General features: G+C 43.1%; 1 protein-coding gene across 2 annotated transcripts in view; it reads right to left on the reverse strand.

Annotated features, from left to right (window-relative positions):
* The window catches only part of WDR70 (WD repeat domain 70), a 269,386-nt gene that overhangs the window by 42,386 nt on the left and 204,562 nt on the right, over positions 1-22,438 (reverse strand). For both annotated transcript variants that reach the window (XM_006139468.5, XM_006139470.5), the window contains exon 11: positions 3,390-3,489. In XM_006139468.5, the coding sequence (XP_006139530.3) occupies positions 3,390-3,489 (100 nt within the window). The remainder of the gene's footprint in view (positions 1-3,389; positions 3,490-22,438) is intronic.

The raw sequence follows: 22,438 nt of genomic DNA on the forward strand, positions 1-22,438 counted from the left end.
TAAAGTGCAGCGGGGGAGGTTTAGATTGGACATTAGGAAAAAATTCCTAACTGTCAGGGTGGTCAAATATTGGAATAAATTGCCAAGGGAGGTGGTGGAATCTCCCTCTCTGGAGATATTTAAGAACAGGTTAGATAGACATCTGTCCGGGATGGTGTAGACAGAGCTTGGTCCTGCCTTGAGGGCGGGGGACTAGACTCGATGACCTCTTGAGGTCCCTTCCAGTCCTATTATTCTAGGATTCTATCTCTTCATACAAAACACTTGATAATTGTACTATGATTTCAAAGAGCTATCTGAGCAATATAGCTTTCTACTAGACATACATAGCTACAAAGCATTCTTTTCCCCAACTGTGTGATCAATGCGTTTTAGGAAAGTTTTCCTTAAGCACGTTAGACTGCAAGCTCTCTGGGACATGAAGTAAGAGCATAGATCACTACCACAATACAACTAATACGTTAAAATAGCAAACAAACATTTGCTCAGCCAGAAAACTTGGTTAAGCTAAAGTTAAGGTTCAGACTACCCATCAATACTTATAAGAAATCATAATTGTAAAACAATAGCCATTAAAATGCAGGAAACAGAGTTCTGATTAAACTTAAAGTAAATGCAAACACTTTTAAAGAATGGAAATGCATAGCTAAAGCATTTTTAAGCTAGGTCAACAAGCTATTCTGACATTCCTAATACACTAATCATATAGGGTATGTCTACACTACCCCGCTAGTTCGAACTAGCGGGGTAATGTATGCATACCGCACTTGCTAATGAAGCCCGGGATTTGAATTTCCCGGACTTCATTAGCATAAGTGGGGAGCCGCCATTTTTAAATCCCCATTGCTTCGAACCCCGTGCAGCGCGGCTACACGGGGCTCGAACTAGGTAGTTCGGACTAGGGTGCCTATTCCGAACTACCGGTACACCTCATTTCACGAGGAGTAACGGTAGTTCGGAATAGGAACCTAGTCCGAACTACCTAGTTCGAGCCCCGTGTAGCCGCGCTGCACGGGGTTCGAAGCAGCGGGGATTTAAAAATGGCGGCTCCCCGCTTATGCTAATGAAGCCCGGGAAATTCAAATCCCGGGCTTCATTAGCAAGTGCGGTATGCATACATTACCCCGCTAGTTCGAACTAGCGGGGTAGTGTAGACATACCCATAGATAGTAGCCCAATGTCTGAGAGTCTGTAATGCTGAAATGCTGGCTGTTCCCTCTGGGAGGTGCTGTTGCCTGAAATGCTGGCTGTTCCCTCTGGGCGGCCTGTGCTGCATGGAGAGTGCGGGGCCCAAACGGCCGCTTGTGCAGCTTGATCCCCCGTGGTGGCCCAGCTGAGCGGCGCAGCAGTCAGCCGAGCACCATGGCGGTAGACGAAGGAGGGCAGGGTGGTAACATGTGGCGTGACAGCGGCTGCAGGCCCTGCCCTCTGGCCGTGAACATCACCGCCCAGCCCCCCTTCGCCTCCCGCCGTGGCACTCAGCTGATTTCTGCGCTGCTCAGCCAGGCCACTGCATGGGAGCAAGTGGCACAAGCGACCGTTTGGGTTCTACACCCCTCATGCAGCACGGGGAGTGTGGTGCCCAAATGGCCATTTGGGCTCCACGGTCCCCCGAATATGAGGCAGGAGGGGGAGGAGAAGAGAAAGAGAGAGAGAGGCAGGAGGTGGAAGAGAGTTGAAAGAGAGAGGGGGAAGGCAGTAGGAGAAGGAGAGAGAGAGAGAGAGAGAGACTGGAGGCTCAGGAGAGAAAACTAACGTGGAGGAGAGACCTGAAAATCCCGTCTTATGACGGGCTAATTGGCTAGTGAATAAATAATAATGTAGCAGACATGGAAATCAATATTTTCCATGTCTGCTACATCTTTTTGGAGGTAGAGTGACCAAAAGAGAACACAGCTAGCACTGCAGGTGAGGGCAAACTTGGCTCTCCCACATCCAACTCTTTTCTCACAGATCCTACAGAAACAACTATCATATTTCCCCCCCCCCCCCCCCCGGGTACTCTAATTTATTTCACCTACATGAAAAGGCTCAGAGAGAGAAGGAGAAATGAGGAAAAAATCTGATTAGAGCACTATAGGCATCTTTGAAAACCTCACCCTATAACATCAGGAGGGATCTCAGAACTTTTATAAATATTTCATTACCTATAATATTTATTTGAAGTGAATACTGCTCAAGAGATGGAGGCTTTTCCACAAAGGACAAATTAAAAAAAGTTTTGAATATTTTATTTAATTTTGAACATTTCTTATTAGATAATTTTGTTTGTTATTTTAGTCAAATTTAAATTTTTTTATCTTGGTGGATTATTGCTAGTCAGGGTTAAAAAGATTGGAATTTGTATAGTAAGACATAGTAAAATAAATAATTTTCTTTGACAATTTCCCTGAATTATTTTTTAAATATTTCCCCATAAATGTACCACAAGTGTTCTCAACATGTTTTGACTTATGCCCTTCCTTCACCTTACAAAACAGGTCATCCCAAAGTAATCTATATGAACCTGAAGCCATTAATACATTGATTCTAATAAAAGAGCTTCTACTTTAAATAAACCAGTTCTTTGATTCTGCTGTGCATAGACCAGGAAACATTTTAAAGCACATATCTTAACATTCACTAAGTTTTCAGGGCAGTCCTCTTTAGGGCTCTTCAGTGCTGAAATTAAGTCAGGTCTACTTAATACGTGGCCCGCAGCTGTCACATAGGTGGAAATCAGGTAAATATTGCATTTTATTAATATCAGCAGAACCGTCATAAATGGTGCCTATGTGTTGTGTAGTCTTGCTTTAATCTTTGTATTCATGCCCATCAGTGTGAAAGAAGCTATTTGCATGTATATTTCCATGTATATGCAACCACATTTAAGTTGCAGCCCTCGTCATGTGCGGTGACTATCATTTTGGCCCCCAGGGGCTTCCAAAGTTGAGTAGCCCTGCACCAAGTGATCATTGTGTCACAGTGTAGAGGCTACAATACCACTCCATCATGATGTAAGGGTGCCTGGAACAAATTTGAGTGCCATCACATCCACATGGAACAGGCCACAAAGTCACTCACTCAAATTTATTCATGACAGGGATAGCAGTGATGATGTGACCTGGTGAGCAAGATGACTTGCTGTTCTCCCTGTTCAGAACTACTGATGAAGCACAATTTCAGAGTAAAGTATGGCAATGAAAGATACGATTTGTGAAGCATTTCAGACTTATAAAAAAGTCCAGAGAAACTTCTGATTTCAATGTATTATTTGCCAAGTATGAAGAATTACCTGTAGGTGATATGATTTAAAAGGGTCAGAATTTTTTTCCACATTAGTTAGCAGCTAGCATAATCCTAATGTTTCATTAACCAACATACATCAAAGAGCTTTTTTACTCACATACCTCCTCGACTAGCAAGGACAGTACCATCATAGGAAAACGTCAAGCATGAAGTATCAGTACCAGGAGCATGTGCTTGCCTGCAGTGGAACTTGGTATGAACCTGTATGACAAGAAAATAACACATTTAAATGCTTTATTACATGAGGACTGAATATACTTCTTTCCTTACAACACTGAAGCATTCTCTCTTATGTTTCCTGCTTTTTTTAGAAAAATATTTGTGTGTCAGGAGGGAAAGAGATAATGTTTCTACAATCTATTAAAAATGTTTATTTTGCCATTATAATAGCTTGTTATTCTAAAGTGGTTTAAAGGCAATTTTTAACTTTTCCCTAAATTTCATTTTATAGTACAGAAAAAGATGTACACAACCACATATACTCAATACTCATGTATAACTCTCATTAATGAGAAATAAAAGGTTGAGAGAAAATATTTTTATTACGAGACACTCAGTTCTCATCATTCCTATAGCAAGTTTATAGTTTTAAAATGTCAAAGTACATTATAAATATTTTGTATAAGACTTAAAAGTAGGTCTGAGAGAATTTCTTTTGCTAAATGTAGAATCTGCCAAAGTTCTTGGGTAACAGATTTAGAATAGAATTCAAATATTCTGAAGTTTCAGTTCCTTTTGGCTCTAAGAAAATTCAAGTTTAGAAATTATATATATTTGTTTTGTTAGCAATATTCCCCTGACAGTCCTAGAAAAAGGGCAGGAACTACTTTCATACATTAATCTTTTGCTTGCACAAAACTGACTTCTATTTAACCTAGACAATCTGTTTTAGTCTTGAAATTCTCTTATAATAAAAAAAGAAAAAAGCTTTTGTGAAACTACAAAAATGTTCTGTGAATCCTTAAACTACAAAAGTTTTACAGGTTTCATAAAACCAAATTCTCCATTCCTTGCTCAAAACAAAAGTCCTAGTTATTAAAGACACCAAAGCACTTTTCACAAACTTACATTCCACTTAAAATTTTTCATGTTGGATGTCTGCCTCCAGCTGAATTCATTTTTTTTTAAATTCTAATCAGACTAGTTCAGTTGTCTTCAACAACAAGGCTAGTGAAAAACAGTGTTTTGACCATAACAGATTCCTGACACTTTTTTCCTCAAATACTGCAGTATGTTTAATGTGCCTACACATTGGAGTAGGGGGTTGAAATTTGATGGAGGGTGTCCTATGAATCAAATCCATACCTTTTGCCAACTTAGTGAAAAATCCATCCAAATTTGCCAAGTTTTAAGACTTTGAAATACTACACTTTTGCACATGCTCAGTAGAGACTTAAATTAAGCAACTAGTCGACTATCTGATAATCACATGTGGGTCTCTTTCTACATTTCAAAAGCAGAAGTGCCGTGGGAGCAGGGGGCAAGAGGGAGAAATCAGATAGTCCCCTTCGAGCTCTTGTATTTTTCAAAAGCAAAGCTCACACGGGGAACATGGGGTCAGTGGGGGACTCAAGCAGTCCCCTGCTGGCCCTGTACTCCCTGCGCGCTTCTGCCTATGAAATGTAGCAAGAGCCAGCAGGCTCCCTGGGGCTCTTGTACATTTCAAAAGTAGGGAGTGCAGGGGTAGCCGGGGACTGCTTGAGTCCTGGGAAGTTTTGAATTTCATTTCCAGTTTGGTCAGCATGCCCAAGGTTGCAAACAAGCTCCAGCATGGAGTGTGAAGGAGATCCTGGATCTGATTGCTGTGTGGGGAGAGGAATCTGTGAAGGCAGAACTCTGAACAAATGAAAGAAACACTGACATCTATGCTAAAGTTGCAGAGGGCGTGGTGGGGAAAAGCTACTTCAGGAACCACCAGCAGCACCAGGTGAAAATAAAGGAGCTTAGACAAGCAAACCAGAAGACAAAGGAGACAAACAATCACTCCTGGTCAGAGCCTCCACATGCACACATGTCACTTCTATGAGCTGCAGTATGGGATTTTAGGGGAGTATCTAAAAATTATCCCTCTAATTCTTCAGGCAGTCTCAGGCAACAATGAGGATGATAGTGCAGATAAAGAAGAAGAAAAGAATACATAGCAGGCAACTGGAGATCCATTCTTACCAAGAGCCAGGATCTTTTCCTAACTCTAGAGCTTCTCAGCACCGTCCCAGGACCTAGTGTTGCTAGACCTTGATGGCAGAGAAGGCACCTCTGGTGAGTGCACATTTGTAATCAGGCTACCGTGGTAAAAGGTAATTGGTTTTAATACATGATCTGCCCTGAACATCTGGGACACAGTGGGGGCCAGTCCAGAAGCCCAGCAGGTGTTCCTTAGAAGAGTTTGTTTACGTGCCTAGAGATGGAGCACTCTGCAATTCTTCTCAGAAGGTTACCTGGGATGGCTGCCTTATTCCATCCTCCGTGGTAGGACACCTTACCGCACCAAAGCAGCAGTAAGTGATTTGACATTGTTGCAGCACAAAGCAGTGTAACATAAGATCCAGGTCTTCGGGCACATTCATGCAGTATCTGTTCCCTATCATGCTTTCTGATTCAGAGAAGACTGATATCATGCATGATCACCTGAGTGAAATGAAGCAAGTTTTGTAATGGACAGCACTGATTGATCCACCTCTGTTTGCTGATCCCCAACACATTATGTCCCTAGATGTGCTGCCCTGTTTGTGATCGTCTTGAAGGGATCATCACAGAGAACAGACATGCTGTGTGGGAGGAAGGTAATCTCATGCTGACTCTGCACATCTGAGCTCCTTCACTCCAAACCCTCAGCCCCCTCCCTCTTCCTCCAGATTGATGTGGCAAATGAAGGTTGCAGTTTGCAAGAATTCTATGCTGGAGGGTGGTGATCCCAGGGTGACTGTGCACATCTGTGAACCTCTGCACCAACCTGCAGCTCCCCCTTTCCAAATGCAATCCATCCAAATTGATGTGGGAAGTGCGGACTATTAGTTTGCAAGTACCCTTTCTCACCTGTTTTCAAAGCAGAGAAAAAGACTCCTCCTAACATGTTGCTTACCATGCTTGGCTGCAAACTGAGTTTTGGCTGCCCAGCGCTCTGCTGTGTGGTAGGCGCTTAGTTTAAAATGAAAAACTTGGCCTTGTACCTTGTACTTTGTGCAATGAAGTACTTCATTTGCTGTAAACAAGTTAACCTTCTCTTTTAAACAATGTATTTGTAAATCTACTCTTGTTCTTCCCCAGATATTAGGCAGTACACAGCAAGCAGCAACAACAATGGAAATACTACTAACCTAGTCAGTAAACTGCTACAGTGAGTGGCCTTTTAAATGTACAAAGACACATTCTACCACCATTCTGCACTTGCTCAACCTGTAGTTGAACTGTTCTTTACTGCTCTCTAGGCCATTTGTTTGTGGCTTCATGAGCCATGGGAGCAAGGGGGAGCTATATCCAAGGATAACTATTGACATTTCAATATCACCAATGGTAATTTTCCAGATTGGGAAGAAAGTTTCATCTTGCAGATTTCTGAAGAGACCAGAGTTTCTAAAGATACACAGGCACCTTTCCCAACCATCCCACATTGATATCAGTGAAGTGGCCCTTGTGATCCACCAGCACTTGTGGATTATGTACTCTGTGGCAAGTTGGTCTGGTGCCAAGATAGGAATATACATTCCATCTATCAACCTACCACAGGTATTGGGAATCCTATTGCAGCAAACCCATCCACTATGTCTAGAACATTCCCCAGAATCACTATCCTTCCTAGAAGAAGGTTATTGATTACCTTCCTAGAAGAAGGATATTGATTGCCTGGGCTACTTGGATCACAACAGCCTCCACTGTAGATTTACCCCCTCCACATTGATTGCCAACTGACCAGTAGCAGACTAGTGTTGCAAGCTTCTACAGAGGTCTCACCCCTCGCTTCTCAATTACAACAGCAGGTCTCATTTTGGTATAACTGCCCTTCAGGGTGGGGGAAAGCAATTCAAAGTTTCATGAAAGTTCCCTTATGCATGCGAAAGCTTTACAGCTACCAGCCCAAAAGTGCATAACTATATGGTCCCACCAATCGGACCTTGTTTCCTGGGACTAGAATTGATGTTCCATTGTATCAACATGCCTGACTGCCAATAGCGTATGCCATTTTTTTCCATTCAATGAGTTCCTGCACATCTGTGTGCATGGCTTCCTCACATTCTTTGAAGTTTCTCATTCCAGTCTCCTGACCAACTAACCCACATTTCCCCTTCCTGTAGAACTCCTTGCTGGATAAGATACTGAACAGGAGTCTAAGTTCCTTACCAGTGGCAATCTCTCCAGTGTGGCTCTGCCTTTTCCAACTGACTCCTATATTTTATAAAGTCGAAGGTGCATGTCCTCATTACACACATTCAGTTGATGGAGTGTATCCCCACTACCGTGGCTACAATCAGCTCACAATTCCTGCAGCCCATTTGAATTCTGGGTTAGCCTCCCAATGCCTAATGGGACAAAAGCATTGTTGAAGGTGGTATGGGTACATGTTGTTAGCCTCCCATGATGCACTTACCTCCTCTTTCCTTCCTTCCCTGAAAACAATGGAAAATAATAATTTTGTCTTTTTCCTCAGCACAGCAAGCACAGACCCCTGCTCAGAGGGGTTTGCCATTATTGCCATAGCAGTGTGCAGCTGAGTGGGGTCCATGCTTCTTATGCTATGTCATCTGCACAGCTAGGATGCTGGACAAAAGAAGTTCTACAGGAAAAGGAAACAAGGGCTGGCTGGGCAGGAAACTGGGATGAGAAGACTCAGGAGCAGAGGCAGACTGATTGGAAAGGAAATTGGAACTGAGAAAAGAAGCCAGGGTTGAGGAAAAAACTTGCCTGGGACAAACAGATTGCAGGGGATAGGGTAGAAGGGTCTCTGCCAACTACAGCTCACTCCCCAGCTTGTAGCAGTACCCTATATTCCTCAGTGTCTCAATTTCTCTGATATCAGCAAATATCCATGGAACTCACTAGCACAATCTCTGTCTAATGCTAGTTCACATAGACAATGACAATCTACTGTTGCTATCAGTTACTCTTTTACTTGAGCTACTCACGTGGCAAAGGTCTGTGCAGTGGATCTAAGCTTTCAACATTTCTGAGACCCATGTGGGTGACAATATGCCACATGATGAAATTTATGTTTTAGCATTTCCTTTAAAAGCAAAGTTATTTGACACAAAAAAACTACATTAATAAAAGAATTACTGAAGTTTCCAAGTCAAGCACTTAAAGTTAGGTCATGTCAACAGTAAGGCTGCCTATATAATGGTCACAATGTCTCAGCTTCCCACCTATAAAATGGAGATAATACTATCCTTATTTCCTCCCAGGCCTGGAGAGAATACAGTTAACATTTCTGAAGCATTCAAACACTTCAGTGATGAACATCTTCCTCATTTGAGCAGCATGCATTAAATAAGGCCCAGGGCCACACATCAAAAAAAAAAAAAAAAATCGAACAGTTGACTAAATGAGCACCATCCATCCTACACACAGGAGGTAGGTTAGAATATAAGAGTTTTTCCTATCCCAGAAAAGCTCTTCCGCATCCAGGGACGTGTTTGCTCTTCTGGTTTTTTTTTTCTGAAAGAGCAAATGAGCACTTTCAAAAGCCCCTGTATTTCTCGTTCTACGAGGAATAAGGGGGCTTCTGAAAGAGGGGTTTTTTTCTGACATTTGGCCCAGTCTAGATGGACCAAATGTCGGAAAAGTCTCTTCAGATAAAAGGATCGAAAAAAAAAGTGGCAGTGTAGCTGTACCCTGAATGAGGTAGCTTTTCTACCGGTGGGGTGCACTCCAGTCCAGCCAGCATCTCACCTCCACCCATTTAAGAGCCTAACTGATTAAACATAATGTTTAACCAGTTAGCTGGTTAAAGAGGATTTTACATCCCTAGTAAAAACTATACTAGGGTTCTGCATTTGTCTTTCAAAATTAATTTGCTCAATTTCTCAATAAAAAGATTGTTTTTTGGCTGCAATGTCACCCTCAATATATTACTGTTCTGAGGAATATAACCCTGAATTGTGATAATAAATCAAGTACTCTAAAAGTGATTGAAGGTTGAACAAAAAGTTTCGCAGACACTGAGAACAGCTGATGTAGTTCTCAAGGAAAATAACTTGTTTGGCCTCTGGCCTCTTAACATATTTAACTGTAGACTAATCTTGTTTACTAAGCATTGACAAAACTTTTAAAATTAACATTACTGCTTGCAACTACATCTTAAATTCTAGTTCTCTCACTCTATCATTTTCTGAGCATTGTGCACTAACTCTTATTTTATGTTCAAAAGCTTCAGGGGGTAGCTGAGTTAGTCTGTAACAGGAAAAACTTAAACAACAAATAGTCTAGTAGCATCTTAAAGACTAACAAAATATGTAGATCATGGGTTCCCAACCTGGGGGGGGGCATGCACCCTGGGGGGAGGGAGGGCATGAAGAAATTCCAGCAGGGGCAAGAGGCAACCTACTCCCCGCCCCATCTTCTCCCCTAAGTTTTGCTGCTGGGGGGGGGGGTTCTCAAAAATCAAAAAGGGGGCGTGATGCCGAAAAGTTTGGGAACCACTGATGTAGATGGTATCATGAGCTTTCGTGGGCACAACCCACTTCTTCAGATGACCAGAGTGCTGGAAGTCCAGATCCAAGAATAAATAAGGAAAGGGGGCAGGAGAGAAGAAAAAAAATGGAGGGGAGGGGAAAAAAAGACTGAGTAAGCTTCATAGAGATAGCTGAGTTAGTCTGTAACAGGAAAGACTAAAAAACATCAAATAGTCTAGTAGCTCTTTAAAGACTAAATATTTACAAGAGGCTGATAAGAACCATTAGTTTGCACTTGGAAAGGAAGATGACCAACACCACATTCTACACAGACATCAAAAACCATTAGCACCTTCATTGTTGGGTTGGCTGATAATGTGTGAGCCGTCAGATATCATGATTCATACAATTAGCATGAGAATTCTAATGGTATGAATTCTCATGATAATGGTATGAACTCGGATATTGGATGGCTTGCACATTATTAATCTTGAGAAGTGAGAAAAAGAATCCAGGTGCAGAGTTCTAAGAGGACAATGAAAACTAAAAGGAAGCCAAAGGAGGATTAAAAAAGGGAAGCAACATGGTCAAAGCAGCAAGTAAGGAATATATTCTGTCCAGAAAGTTTAGATGGATTAAAGGGGAACGACATTAGAAGTACCAAAGTTGAGATGATAGTGGAGTATAATGGGGACAGGAGATAACCAAGCACAGACAAAGCTATTTCCAATACATAAGAGGTCTCATCCAGAACCAAGAGAACAGAGATTCGCATTAAAAAAATACTATCCAAAATCAAACATGTTCATCAATCCTAGCACGAAGAATCACAGAACTGGAAGGAACCTCGAGAAATCATCAAGTGCAATCCCATACCCTCATGGCAGGACCAAGCATGGTCCATATCACCCATGACAGGTGTCTGTCTAATCTGCTCTGAAATATCTCCAGTGATGGTGATTCCACATCCTCCCTTGGCAATTTATTCCAGTGTTTAACCACCCTGACAACTAGCAAGTTTTTCTGAACATCCAAGCTAAACCTCCCTTATTGCAGTTTAAGCCCATTGCATCTTTTCCTATCATCAGAGACCAAGGAGAACAATTTCCCCCCTCTTCTCTGTGACACCCTTTTAGATACTGAAAACCACTAATATGTCCCCTCTGAGTCTTCTCTTTACTAAACTAAACAAGCCCAATTCCTTCAGCCTTGCTTTATAGCTCATGTTTTCTAGACCTTTAATCATTTTCGTTGCTCTCCTTTGGACCTTCTCCAATTTCTCCACATGGTTCTTGAAATGTGATGCCCAGAATTGGACACAATACTCCAATTGAGGCCTAATCAGTGCAGAGGACATGGGAAGTATGACTTCTTGTGTCGTGCTCTCAACATTCCCGTTAATGCTTCCCAGAATCACGTTTGACTTTTTTGCCACAGTGTCACACTTTTGACTCATATTTAGCTTGTGGTCCACTATGACTCCAAGATCCCTTTCTGCAGTACTCCTTCCTAGACAGTCACTTCCCATTCTGTATGTGTGAAGCTGATTGTTCCTTCCTAAGTGAAGTTCTTTGCATTTGTCCTTATTAAGCTCCATCCAATTTATCTCAAACCATTTCTCCAGTTTGTCCAGATCATTTGAAATTATGACCCTATCTTCCAAAGCAATGATCCCCAACCTTTTGGGGCTGCTGGGTGCCCGAGGGCAGGGCTGCTCTCACGCCACACTTCCAGGAGCGGGGCCGCTCATGCGCCGTGTGCCTGGGAATGGGACCGCGTATTCACCACGCGCCCGGGGGTGGCGCCGACCATGCGCCATGGACCAGCAGCGGCATGTGCCACGCACCCGGGGGCGGGGCCGGTCCAGATTGTTCGGCGGGTGCACATAAATGCCCCAACGGGCGCCATGGCACCCACGAGCACCGCATTGGGAACCACAGCTCCAAAGCATTTTCAACCCCTCCAAGCATGGCATGATCTGAAAACTTAATAAACATACTCTCTATCCTAATATCGAAATCATTGAAGAAGATATTGAACAGAACGGTCCCAAAACAGACCCTTGTGGACCCCATTTGTTACGCCCTTCCAAGCAAGATTATGAACTGTTAATAACGACTCTCTGAAAATGGTTTATTTGCCTAGTTTATTGATAAGAAGATAATGCAAAACAGTATCAAACACTTTACTAAAGTCTAGGTATACCATGTCAACCACTTCTCCCTTACCCACAAGATTTGTTATCCTATCAAAGAAAGCTATCAGATTGATTTGACATAATTTGTTCTTTACAAATCCACACTGGCTGTTATCTGTCACCTTATTTTCTTCTAGATGTTTGCAGATAAATTCATTAATTACACTGGTCTACAATTTTTTAGAAGTCGTCTGTTTCAGAGATAAAATGTGCCATTTATTATGTATTTTGATGTGCTGAATTCAAATATGACAATTAAAACAACTGATTGGCTACTGTTTCCAAGATATTTAAGTTTTTACATTTTACGTCTATGTATATTGTGTAGATAGTAGAGTTTTAATCATAAATTGTAAACCTAGGTCTTTTCATATGTTTATGGTTGCTTTACATGATAATATTTCACCTGTCCTGTTTATGTAACACTTTAAAAATCAGCAAAAGGGTTATATAAATAAAATTTATTATGAAACAAAAGGCAAAAAACTATTATGTACATAGTTTATAGTCCTATTCAGTGTCTACTCGGCGCTTCTTGGCTTGTCTCTTGTATTCATTAAATGGAGCATCTCGTCACTGTCCAGCAATAGTCTGCAAGCATTGATGGGCACCATTTGCCCTGATAGCGTTTCTCCATTGTTGCAATGTCCTGGTGAAATCGCTCGCCGTGCTCGTCGCTCACTGCTCCACAGTTCAGTGGAAAAAAATCTAGATGAGAGCGCAAAAAATGTATCTTTAGTGACATGTTGCAACCAAGGCTTTTGTATGCCTTGAGGAGATTTTCCACCAACAACCTGTAGTTGTCTGCCTTGTTGTTTCCGAGAAAATTTATTGCCACTAACTGGAAGGCTTTCCATGCCGTCTTTTCCTTGCCACGCAGTGCATGGTCAAATGCATCATCTCGAAGAAGTTCACGAATCTGAGGACCAACAAAGACACCTTCTTTTATCTTAGCTTCACTTAACCTTGGAAATTTTCCACGGAGGTACTTGAAAGCTGCTTGTGTTTTGTCCATGGTCTTGACAAAGTTCTTTATCAGACCCAGCTTGATGTGTAAGGGTGGTAACAAAATCGTCCTTGATTCAACAAGTGGTGGATGCTGAACACTTTTCCTCCCAGGCTCCAATGACTGTCAGAGTGGACAATCTATCTTGATGTAGTGGGAATCTCTTGCACGACTATCCCATTCGCAGAGAAAACAGCAGTACTTTGTGTATCCAATCTGCAGACCAAGAAAGAGAGCAACAACCTTCAAATCGCCACAAAGCTGCCACTGATGTTGGTCATAGTTTATGCACCTCAAAAGTTGTTTCATGTTGTCATAGATTTCCTTCATATGGACTGCATGACCAACTGGAATTGATGGCAAAACATTGCCATTATGCAGAAAAACAGCTTTAAGACTCGTCTTCAATGAATCAACGAACAGTCTCCACTCATCTGGATCGTGAACGATGTTGAGGGCTGCCAGATCACCTTCCATGAAGAAGAATGGGACAAGATCCTTTTGACGGTCACGGAACATGGAAACCCTAACATCACCTGCCAGGAGATTCCACTGCTGTAGTCTGGAGCCCAAATCCCTGACAAGATCATTCAGTTCACCTTGTGTTATGAGATGTGGTTCAGAGGAGGAGGATGGGAGAAAATGTGGGTCCTGTGACATTGATGGTTCAGGACCAGAAGTTTCATCCTCTTCCTTGTCTGACTCAAGTGAGAATGATTCTGGTGCATCGGGAACCGGCAATCCTTCTCCGTGGGGTACTGGGCGTATAGCTGATGGAATGTTTGGATAATGCACAGTCCACTTTTTCTTCTTTGATGCACCTTTCCCAACTGGAGGCACCATGCAGAAGTAACAATTGCTGGTATCATCTGTTGGCTCTCTCCAAATCATTGGCACTGCGAAAGGCATAGAATTTCTTTTCCTGTTCAACCACTGGCAAAGATTTGTTGCACAAGTGTTGCAGCATATGTGTGGGGCCTACCTCTTGTCCTGATCTCCAATTTTGCAGCTAAAATAAAGATGATAGGCTTTCTTAACCATAGTGGTTATACTGCGCTTTTGTGATGCAAAAGTCACTTCACCACAAACATAGCAGAAGTTATCTGCACTGTTCACACAAGTACGAGGCATCTCTGCTCACTTTGGCTAAACAGAAATGTGTCCCTTTGCAAAATCAAACACTGACAAATAAGAGAGCACAACACTGTATGATTTCTAGAGCTGATATAGGGCAATTTGTTCAGCAGAGTGATGTAAGCTTCGTTATGATTGCATCATCCATGACTTCTAGGAATAACGCAATTCTAGGAATATATGCAATTCATATAACGTATGATGCAATACCAGCTTCAGATTGCATCATTCATTGTTTTGCCTAAAAAGCAATGTCCAAACCCAGTCATAGATGTATTCATAGATCCAGTCAAAGATGTATTTTAGTCATTTCTGGTTTAAATTGAGATCCCTTCCCTTTATAACTCACTTACCCTCCGCCATTCGCAAATCAAGGGTCATATATATTGACCCAATAGCGTATCTTGAAAAACAGAGCCAATCAACAATTTTAAGCAGCATTTTCGTTCTCAGTGATCCAGAATTAGTAAAGTTTGACTACATTTATTTCAGAAGCATTTTAGCTGTAGAGCAGTGTTACCTGTTCAATTATCTTTCCTGGCATAGAAGTTAAAACGATTGGTCTAGAGTTTCCTGGGTTGTTCTTATTTCCCTTTTTTATAGATGGGTACTATATTTGCCCTTTTCCAGTCTTCTGGAATCTCTCCCAACTTACATGGTTTTTCAGAGCTGTTACCTAAAGGCTGAGATACCTCTTCTATCAGCTCTTTGAGTATGCTAGGATGTATTTAATCAGGTTGTGGTGACTTGAAGACATCCAACTTTTCATAGTAATTTTTAACTTGGTCTTTTTTTTAAATTTTAACTTCTAAACCTACCCCTTTTCCACAAACATTCACTGTTAGGAATTCTTTCATCATCTATCTTCTTAGTGAAGACTGAAATAACTCATTAAGCACCTCTGCCATTTCCAAGTTGCCTGTTATTGTTTCTCCTTTCTCACTGAGGAATGGACCTACCCTATGCTTGGTCTTCCTCTTGCTTCTAATATATTTATAGAATGTCTGCTTGTTACCCTTTATGTTTCTAGCTAGACTGAGCTCATTTTGTGCCTTCACCTTTCTAATCTTGTTCCTGTATACGTGGTGTTTGCTTATATTTATCCTTTGTAATTTGACCTATTTTCCACATTTTATATTACTCCTTTTTGATTTTTGATCATGCAAGATCTCCTGCTTATGCCCAGGTGGTCTCTTGCCACACTTTCTCTCTTTCCTATGCTGTGGAACAATTTGCTTTGGGGCCCTTAATAATGTCTCTCTGAAAAACTGCCAACTGTCTTCAGTTGTTTTTCCACTTAGTCTTGCTTCCCATGGGACCTTACCTATCAGCTCTCTGAATTTACTAAAATCTGTCTTTCTGAAGTCCATTGTCTCTATTTTGTTATTCTCCCTTCTACCATTCCTTAGAATAATGAACTCTATGATTTCACCCAAGCTGCCTTCCCACCTTCAAATTTTCAACCAGCTCCTCCCTATTCATTAAAATCAAATCTAGAAGCTAGACATGGTGGTGCATGTGCAGTTACATTATTCCTCAGATAGTCAAGGCACCTTCAGAAGTAATACAGTGATATATATATAACAAAAGAACCTCAAGCCCATCTCATCTGAAAAAGTGGATTTTGCCCACGAAACTCATGATACCTAAGTTGCCACAGGACTAATTGTTTTAAAAATAAACTTTTGACCTTTTTCATATTGTAACAATACAGTGTTTCATAGGGTATTTCTACACTACAGCACTAATTCGAACTAACTTAATTCGAATTAGTTAATTCAAACTAAGCTAATTCGAACTAGTGCATCTAGACCTAAAAACTAGTTTGAATTAGCATTTTGCTAATTCAAACTAGAATGTCCACATTGAGTGGACCCTGAACCAAAGTTAAGGCTGGCCGGAAGCAGTGCCGGCAGGGCATCAGGTTAGAACTTAAGAGCGTGGAGCTGCTGTCTCAGGCTAGCCAAGGGCTGTGCTTAAAGGGACCCAACTCCCACCCCGGACAGACAGTTCTCAGGGTTCCCCGCTTGCTTGTCTACCTCAATAAGGGACAGCAAAGCAGTCCTGTCTTGGAGTGCCCTGAGTGCCCACACTCGGCACCTCACAGGCACTGGCCATCAGCCTGGCTGCACTTGCCTCAGGCTGTCATCCGGGAGGGTCAATTGGGGGGCTGCAGGAGAGTTTTCACCCCGAGGAGCCCGCAGAGCCACCCCAGTCCTCCCCATCAGGGGCTCGTACCTCATTCCTCCCTCACCTCCTTCCACTTACCCCTCCCTAGCCCCCCTTCCTGATGCACAAAATAAGGGACACGTGTGTTCAAAAATAGAAACTCTCTTTATTTATCAAAACTGGGGGAGGAGGGGATTAACCTCGGGGGGGGGGACTGGGAAAAGGAGGTGGGAAAGGGGAAGAGAGAGGGTGGGACAGGGGAGGGGGAAACCTGGGAGAAGGGAGCTGGAAGGGGGAAGCCAGGGGAAGAAGGAGGAGGGGAAGTATCAAACTGTGGTATGCCATATCTTCAGTACTATGTACAGTTGTGATCTCCTAATCCCAGAAAAGATATTTTGGCCTTGGAAAGGGTTCAGAAAAGGGCAACTAAAATGATCAGGGGTTTGGAACAGGTCCCATATGAAGAGAGGCTAAAGAGACTGGGACTTTTCAGCTTAGAAAAGAGGAGACTGAGAGGGCATATGATAGAGGTCTAATAAAAGCATGAGTGGTGTGGAGAGGGTGCATAAAGAAAAGTTCTTCATTAGTTCCCATAATATAAGAACTAGAGGACACCAAATGAAATGAATGGGTAGCAGGCTTCAAACTAATAACAGAAAGTTCTTCTTCACAAAGCAAATAGTCAACCTGTAGAACTCCTTGCCAGAGGAGGCTGTGAAGGCTAGAACTATAACAGAGTTTAAAGAGAAGTTAGATAAAGTCATGGATGTTGGGTCCATGGAGTGCTATTAGCCAGGGGGGTAGAAATGGTGTCCCTGGCCTCTGTTTGTGGAAGACAGGAGATGGATGGCACGAGACAAATGGCTTGGTCACTGTCTTTGGTGCATCGCTGCCAGGGTACCTAGTGTGGGCCGCTGTCGGCAGACAGGCTACTGGGCTAGATGGACCTTTGGTCTGACCCAGGACGGCCATTCTTATGTTCTAAGCTCAGGGTCGGGGGAGGGGTCTCACTGGACAACCTTGATTTTCATGCAAACCTGCTCCTGAGTTTGCATGTGGCCTTTGGTGGCCAGGCTAGCAGCTATCCTGCCCTAGACAGCCACTTTCCTTTGCCTAGTGCGGAGGTCGTGGACGTTGGAGACCTCCCCCCAAACCTGGATGAGGTCCATGATCTCCACACTAGACCAGGTGGGCACCCACCTCTTGCAGCCCTGGGCAGGCTCCTGGGAGCCGCCAGCCTGGTCCCAGGAAGAGGCAGAGGGCTGGGTGGCAGCAGGTGGCTGGCTCGTGCCGTGCCAGGTGCAGGGTCTGCTGGCTGGGTGCTGGCAGGCTTGCACCTGGCATGGGCACCGTAGCCAGACTGTGCCCCTTTAAGGGATCTGGGGCAGGAGGGGGGCAGACGAGTTTCCCTGGTGGTGCCCAGAGTGGCCACCAGGGCAAGCTGGGAAGGGCTAGCCTCCCACTAGTTCGAATTAAGTGGCTACACAGCCCTTAATTCGAACTACTTAATTCGAACTAGGTGTTAGTCCTCATAGAATGAGGTTTACCTAGTTCGAATTAAGCTCTCCGCTAGTTCGAATTAAGTTCGAACTAGCGGTTTGCCTGTGTAGTGCCTATGAAAGTTAATTCGAACTAACAGCTGTTAGTTCGAATTAACTTTGTAGTGTAGACATACCCTTATTTAGTTGATGATTTTCCAAGTTTCTAATGCTTTTTATACAAAATGGATTTTTTCCAGCCACAATTCCATTTTTCTTTTTTTTCTTTTTGTCACTAATATTTTGTAGCTATTTTAAAAACAGAGGCACTAATTTGAGATGGAAGGTGGGGAAAATGGGGCCTGTAAGATATTGAGGAAGTTTCTACTGTGCTAATCTCTTACTGCATTATAGAACCACAGCAAGAAGAGATAACTTAATATTTTGTTATAGCTGCAGTGTCCAACAAGCTAGCCACTAGCCACATGTGGCTGTTGGGCCAGTTGAGTTTGACTAGTTCATTATAGCCATAGCCACCATAGCACTGCTTCAGAACTGGTTGGACACCATAATCTATTACTATATTCTAACTGCAAACACACAGCCATACACAGTTATTCTCCTGTCTAGACCTCTGACCTCCTCTTCTCCTATACAGCCTTTCACCCCCTATGTTCCATCCAAGCTGACATTTTCCTTCATTGTTCAATCATTTCCAACTTTATGTCCTCTTTGAGTATGTATATACAGTAAAGTTAAGCCAGGCCTTAGCCCAGGCTCAAGCCTCCTTACTTCCACATATCAATATCATAGCATATCAGTGCTTGGACTTAGGGTCCCAAGAGGGTCCAAGCTTGTGTTACACTGGGATCTGAACCCTATTGCTTATCCTGTGCACACCCTATTGCTTATCTTGACTCGGGTCCTAGAAATCCTCTGGATGTATCCCAGAGTTCCCAGTGGTGGAGGAGCAGTGCTGCAAGTAGCCGATGCAGCAGCTAGAAGATACATTATGGCCTGACCAACCATGCTCCCTGTTCTGCTCCTTTTAGGGTGGCAGCAGTCCTGTTCTTTCCCCTCTTTGCTGCATAGAGCTTGTTGAAAGCAGAGAGGAAAGAGACAGCTCATGGCTGCCAGGATTTTGCTCTCCCCCCACAGTCATGTTGAGCTGGGAGATCTGATAGTCCCTGTCCCTGAGGGGCACCAAGTGGGAGCCAACCCCAAAGCTGTCCCCCATCTCCAAGGGATTACTTATCCCTAGCTCCCTGGATAAGGTTTCCTAGGGGTGGGTGGGTGCTGGAGCAGATGGCACTCCAAGTCATGGGAATGCACCTCACCACTCCACAGCTGGTAGCTTTCAGGCTGGTGTGTGTTTGTGGTTTTTTTAGAAACCTACATTTTATGTCAAACTTCTAAACAAACAAAAATAAACAAATCAACCAAAAACACCTTCACTGAACATCACATTTAAAATAATAGGAATTAGAAAGTTTCCATGCTAATAGTTCTGACAGTTCTGTGGTCTGATGTCCTAATTATCCTCAGAGTAGGTGCACGTGGGCATTTTCCTGCCAGTACAGCGCAACCTAGATATGGAGCCCAGTTCTTAGACTAGACAGTAGTTCAGTATAAAGCCTTCTCAAACTGCAGTCATTCTACTGTGGTAGACATCAAAGGAGCTAATTAGGCAGCTTATGTATGCATGGGCTATGCTCCATAGCAGCGCCTGTGTCCCATTAATAGCACCATTACAGCTAGGAAAGTCACACAGTGCAACACATTTGTAGGGCCAGCGTCAACATTGGGTTGGGGAACTATGCAGTCTGGGACAGGATTACATTGACTTGGGCCTGTGCACCTGAGTGTGGATGCCAGAGCCTTAGCTTTGAGCATAGGACAGAAAATCCTTAATCTAGGGTTAAAATGCAGCGTAGACAGTCAATCCCAGAATTCCCTGACACAGATCAGCCAATTCAGGTACCACTACCTTAAGCTTACATTGCTGTGTAAAGATACTCTTTATGTTCCCCCTATAGCTTGTAAATACCTGCCACCATTCTTTCAAACCCTTCTAGAGACCCAAACTGTGATAAACTACGTACACAAAAGATCACACACTGCACAATATTTGTCCTTTACAATATGGACAAGAGTGAAAGCTCTTTCGAATTTTTGTACATTCATTTTGTTGCAGAAGTGGTGTAGCAACATAAATGCTTCTAGTGCTCTATAAATAGTAATTAGTTAACCCATACCCAAATTTGGGAGACAAGTTTCAAATGTCCACATAGCATAGAGTATGATTCAATGAATGACTATATACACCCTTACCTTATACCAGAGTCCATCTCCATGCTTGATTATCAGTTGCCATGTGGCCTAAGACCTCCAATTTCAAATTAAATTTTTCTATATTGTTGATAATCATACACTTCCAAGTCATACTAGGCCTACCCCTCTTTCTCGTGAGATTTTCTGGCTTCTAAAAGCCATAATCGGTAATCGGTTATAATCTATTCATAATACATGCCCTACCCATTGAGGTCTTCTCTTACAAATTTATTTATGGCGGAGACCTTGCTTTAGTCATTTTTCTGACCATATCATTCATTCCCCCCCCCCATAGCTTACTCCTAATATTCTCAGCAAGCACGTATGATGAAATGCATCTAACTTCTGTTTTCTTAATGTGCAAGGTTTCACTGTCATAGGTTGCTATGGCAACAACAACAGCTGAGTAGACAGTTAAAGTTTCCAAATATTCTTAAGTTTACCGAAGACTGCATTTGCTTTGCCGGTCTTTATTCTTATTTCCTCAGAGCATGTCCCATCTTGCTTTATTGTGCTTCTAAGTTATTTGAATCAATCTACCGTCTCTCAACGTTCATCATTGATTTGGATGTTTAAATCCATATCTCCAATTACCATGGTTTTACATTTTTTTTACATTGAATCACAGTCCTACCTTCTCCATTGTTTCTTTGAATTTATTTGTGTATGCGTGAAGTCCTTCAATATTTTTATTTAGAAGAGTGATGTCAGCAGTGAAATCTAGAATGAATAATCTCTTATGATTCCACTTTAAGCCATATTGATTATTCTTACATCACTTGAGGCTATAATCAATGACAAGCAAGAACAAATATTGAGACACGACACATCCTTGCTTTACCTCTGCCCTAATTTAATATGACTTACTTAATACTCTATCCATTTTAATACATTTGGAATTAGTGTAAAATGCCATCATTACATTGATCAGTTTAATCAGAACTCCATGCTGCCTAACAATTTACCATAATTTCCTTAAGTAGACTATTGAATGCTTTTTTTGAAGGTCTATGAAATTAATACTGATGGTTCTGTGAAATTAATTTGCATTTTCAATAACCTTTCTTATAGTGAAAATTGCATTTGTGCATGAACAACCTTGCCTAAAACCAGACTGTTCCTCACGAAGAATGGTATCCACTTTTGCTTTAACCTGTTTAACACAATAATAGCTAAAACCTCTCCTGTAATGGAAAGAAGCACCACTCCTTTCCAATTTGAGTGGTTACTTAAGTCTCCCATTTTTGGAAGCTTGATGATAGTAGCAAGTGTCCATTCTTCTGGAATTTTTTCTTCTCTCAATATTTTATTGCATAATGAACATACAGGCAGTCCCCGGGTTACGTACAAGATAGGGACTGTAGGTTTGTTCTTAAGTTGAATCTGTATGTAAGTCGGAACTGGCATCCAGATTCAGACACTGCTGAAACTGACCGCCAGTTCTGACTTACATACAGAATCAACTTAAGAACCCCAGGCGTCCCCAAGTCAGCTGCTGCTGAAACTGATCAGCAGCTGATTCCAGGAAGCCCGGGGCAGAGCAACTCTGCCCGGGGCTTCCTGTAGTCAGCGCTGGTCAGTTTCAGCAGAAGCTGACTTGGGGACGCCTGGGGCAGAGCAGCTGGGGTGCTGCTGGGTTGCTCCAGTAGCGCCGCTCCTGGGTGCTACTGGACCAACCTAGCAGCACCCCATCTGCTCTGCCCCAGGGTCCTGATTCAGCCGCTGCTGAAACTGACCAGCAGCGGCTGAATCAGGACCTGGGGCAGAGCAGCTGGGGTGCTGCCGGGTTGGTCCAGTAGTGCCCAGAGCGGGCGCTGCAGGACCAATCGGCAGCGCCCCAGCTGCTCTGCCCCAGAGTCCAAAACAAAAGCCTGGTCTGCTGGGGGGGGGGAGCACACTAGCTGCGCCCCCCCTCCCCAGCAGACCAGGGACACGGGGAGCAGAGCCTCTGAGGCTTTGCTCTGGCAAAGCCTCAGAGGGAGGGACCCTGCCGCTGCTGCCGCTTCAATCTGGGTGCCTGTGGTCTGCTGGGGACCGTCCCCAGCAGACCACAGGCTCCCGGACTGAAGCCGCAGCCGCGGGGGGGTCCCGCACCTCTGAGGCTTTGCTCTGGCAAAGCCTCAGAAGCGCGGGAACCCGCCCGGTGCCCCTGGTCTGCTGGAGACGGTCTCCAGCAGACCAGGGGCACCGGAGCAGCTTACGAATGGGGCTTTCTCGCCCCGACTTCCGG

Source organism: Pelodiscus sinensis, chromosome 6, assembly GCF_052426305.1.
Source record: "Pelodiscus sinensis isolate ZL-2025 chromosome 6, ASM5242630v1, whole genome shotgun sequence".
Classification (NCBI taxonomy): Eukaryota; Metazoa; Chordata; order Testudines; family Trionychidae; genus Pelodiscus; species Pelodiscus sinensis.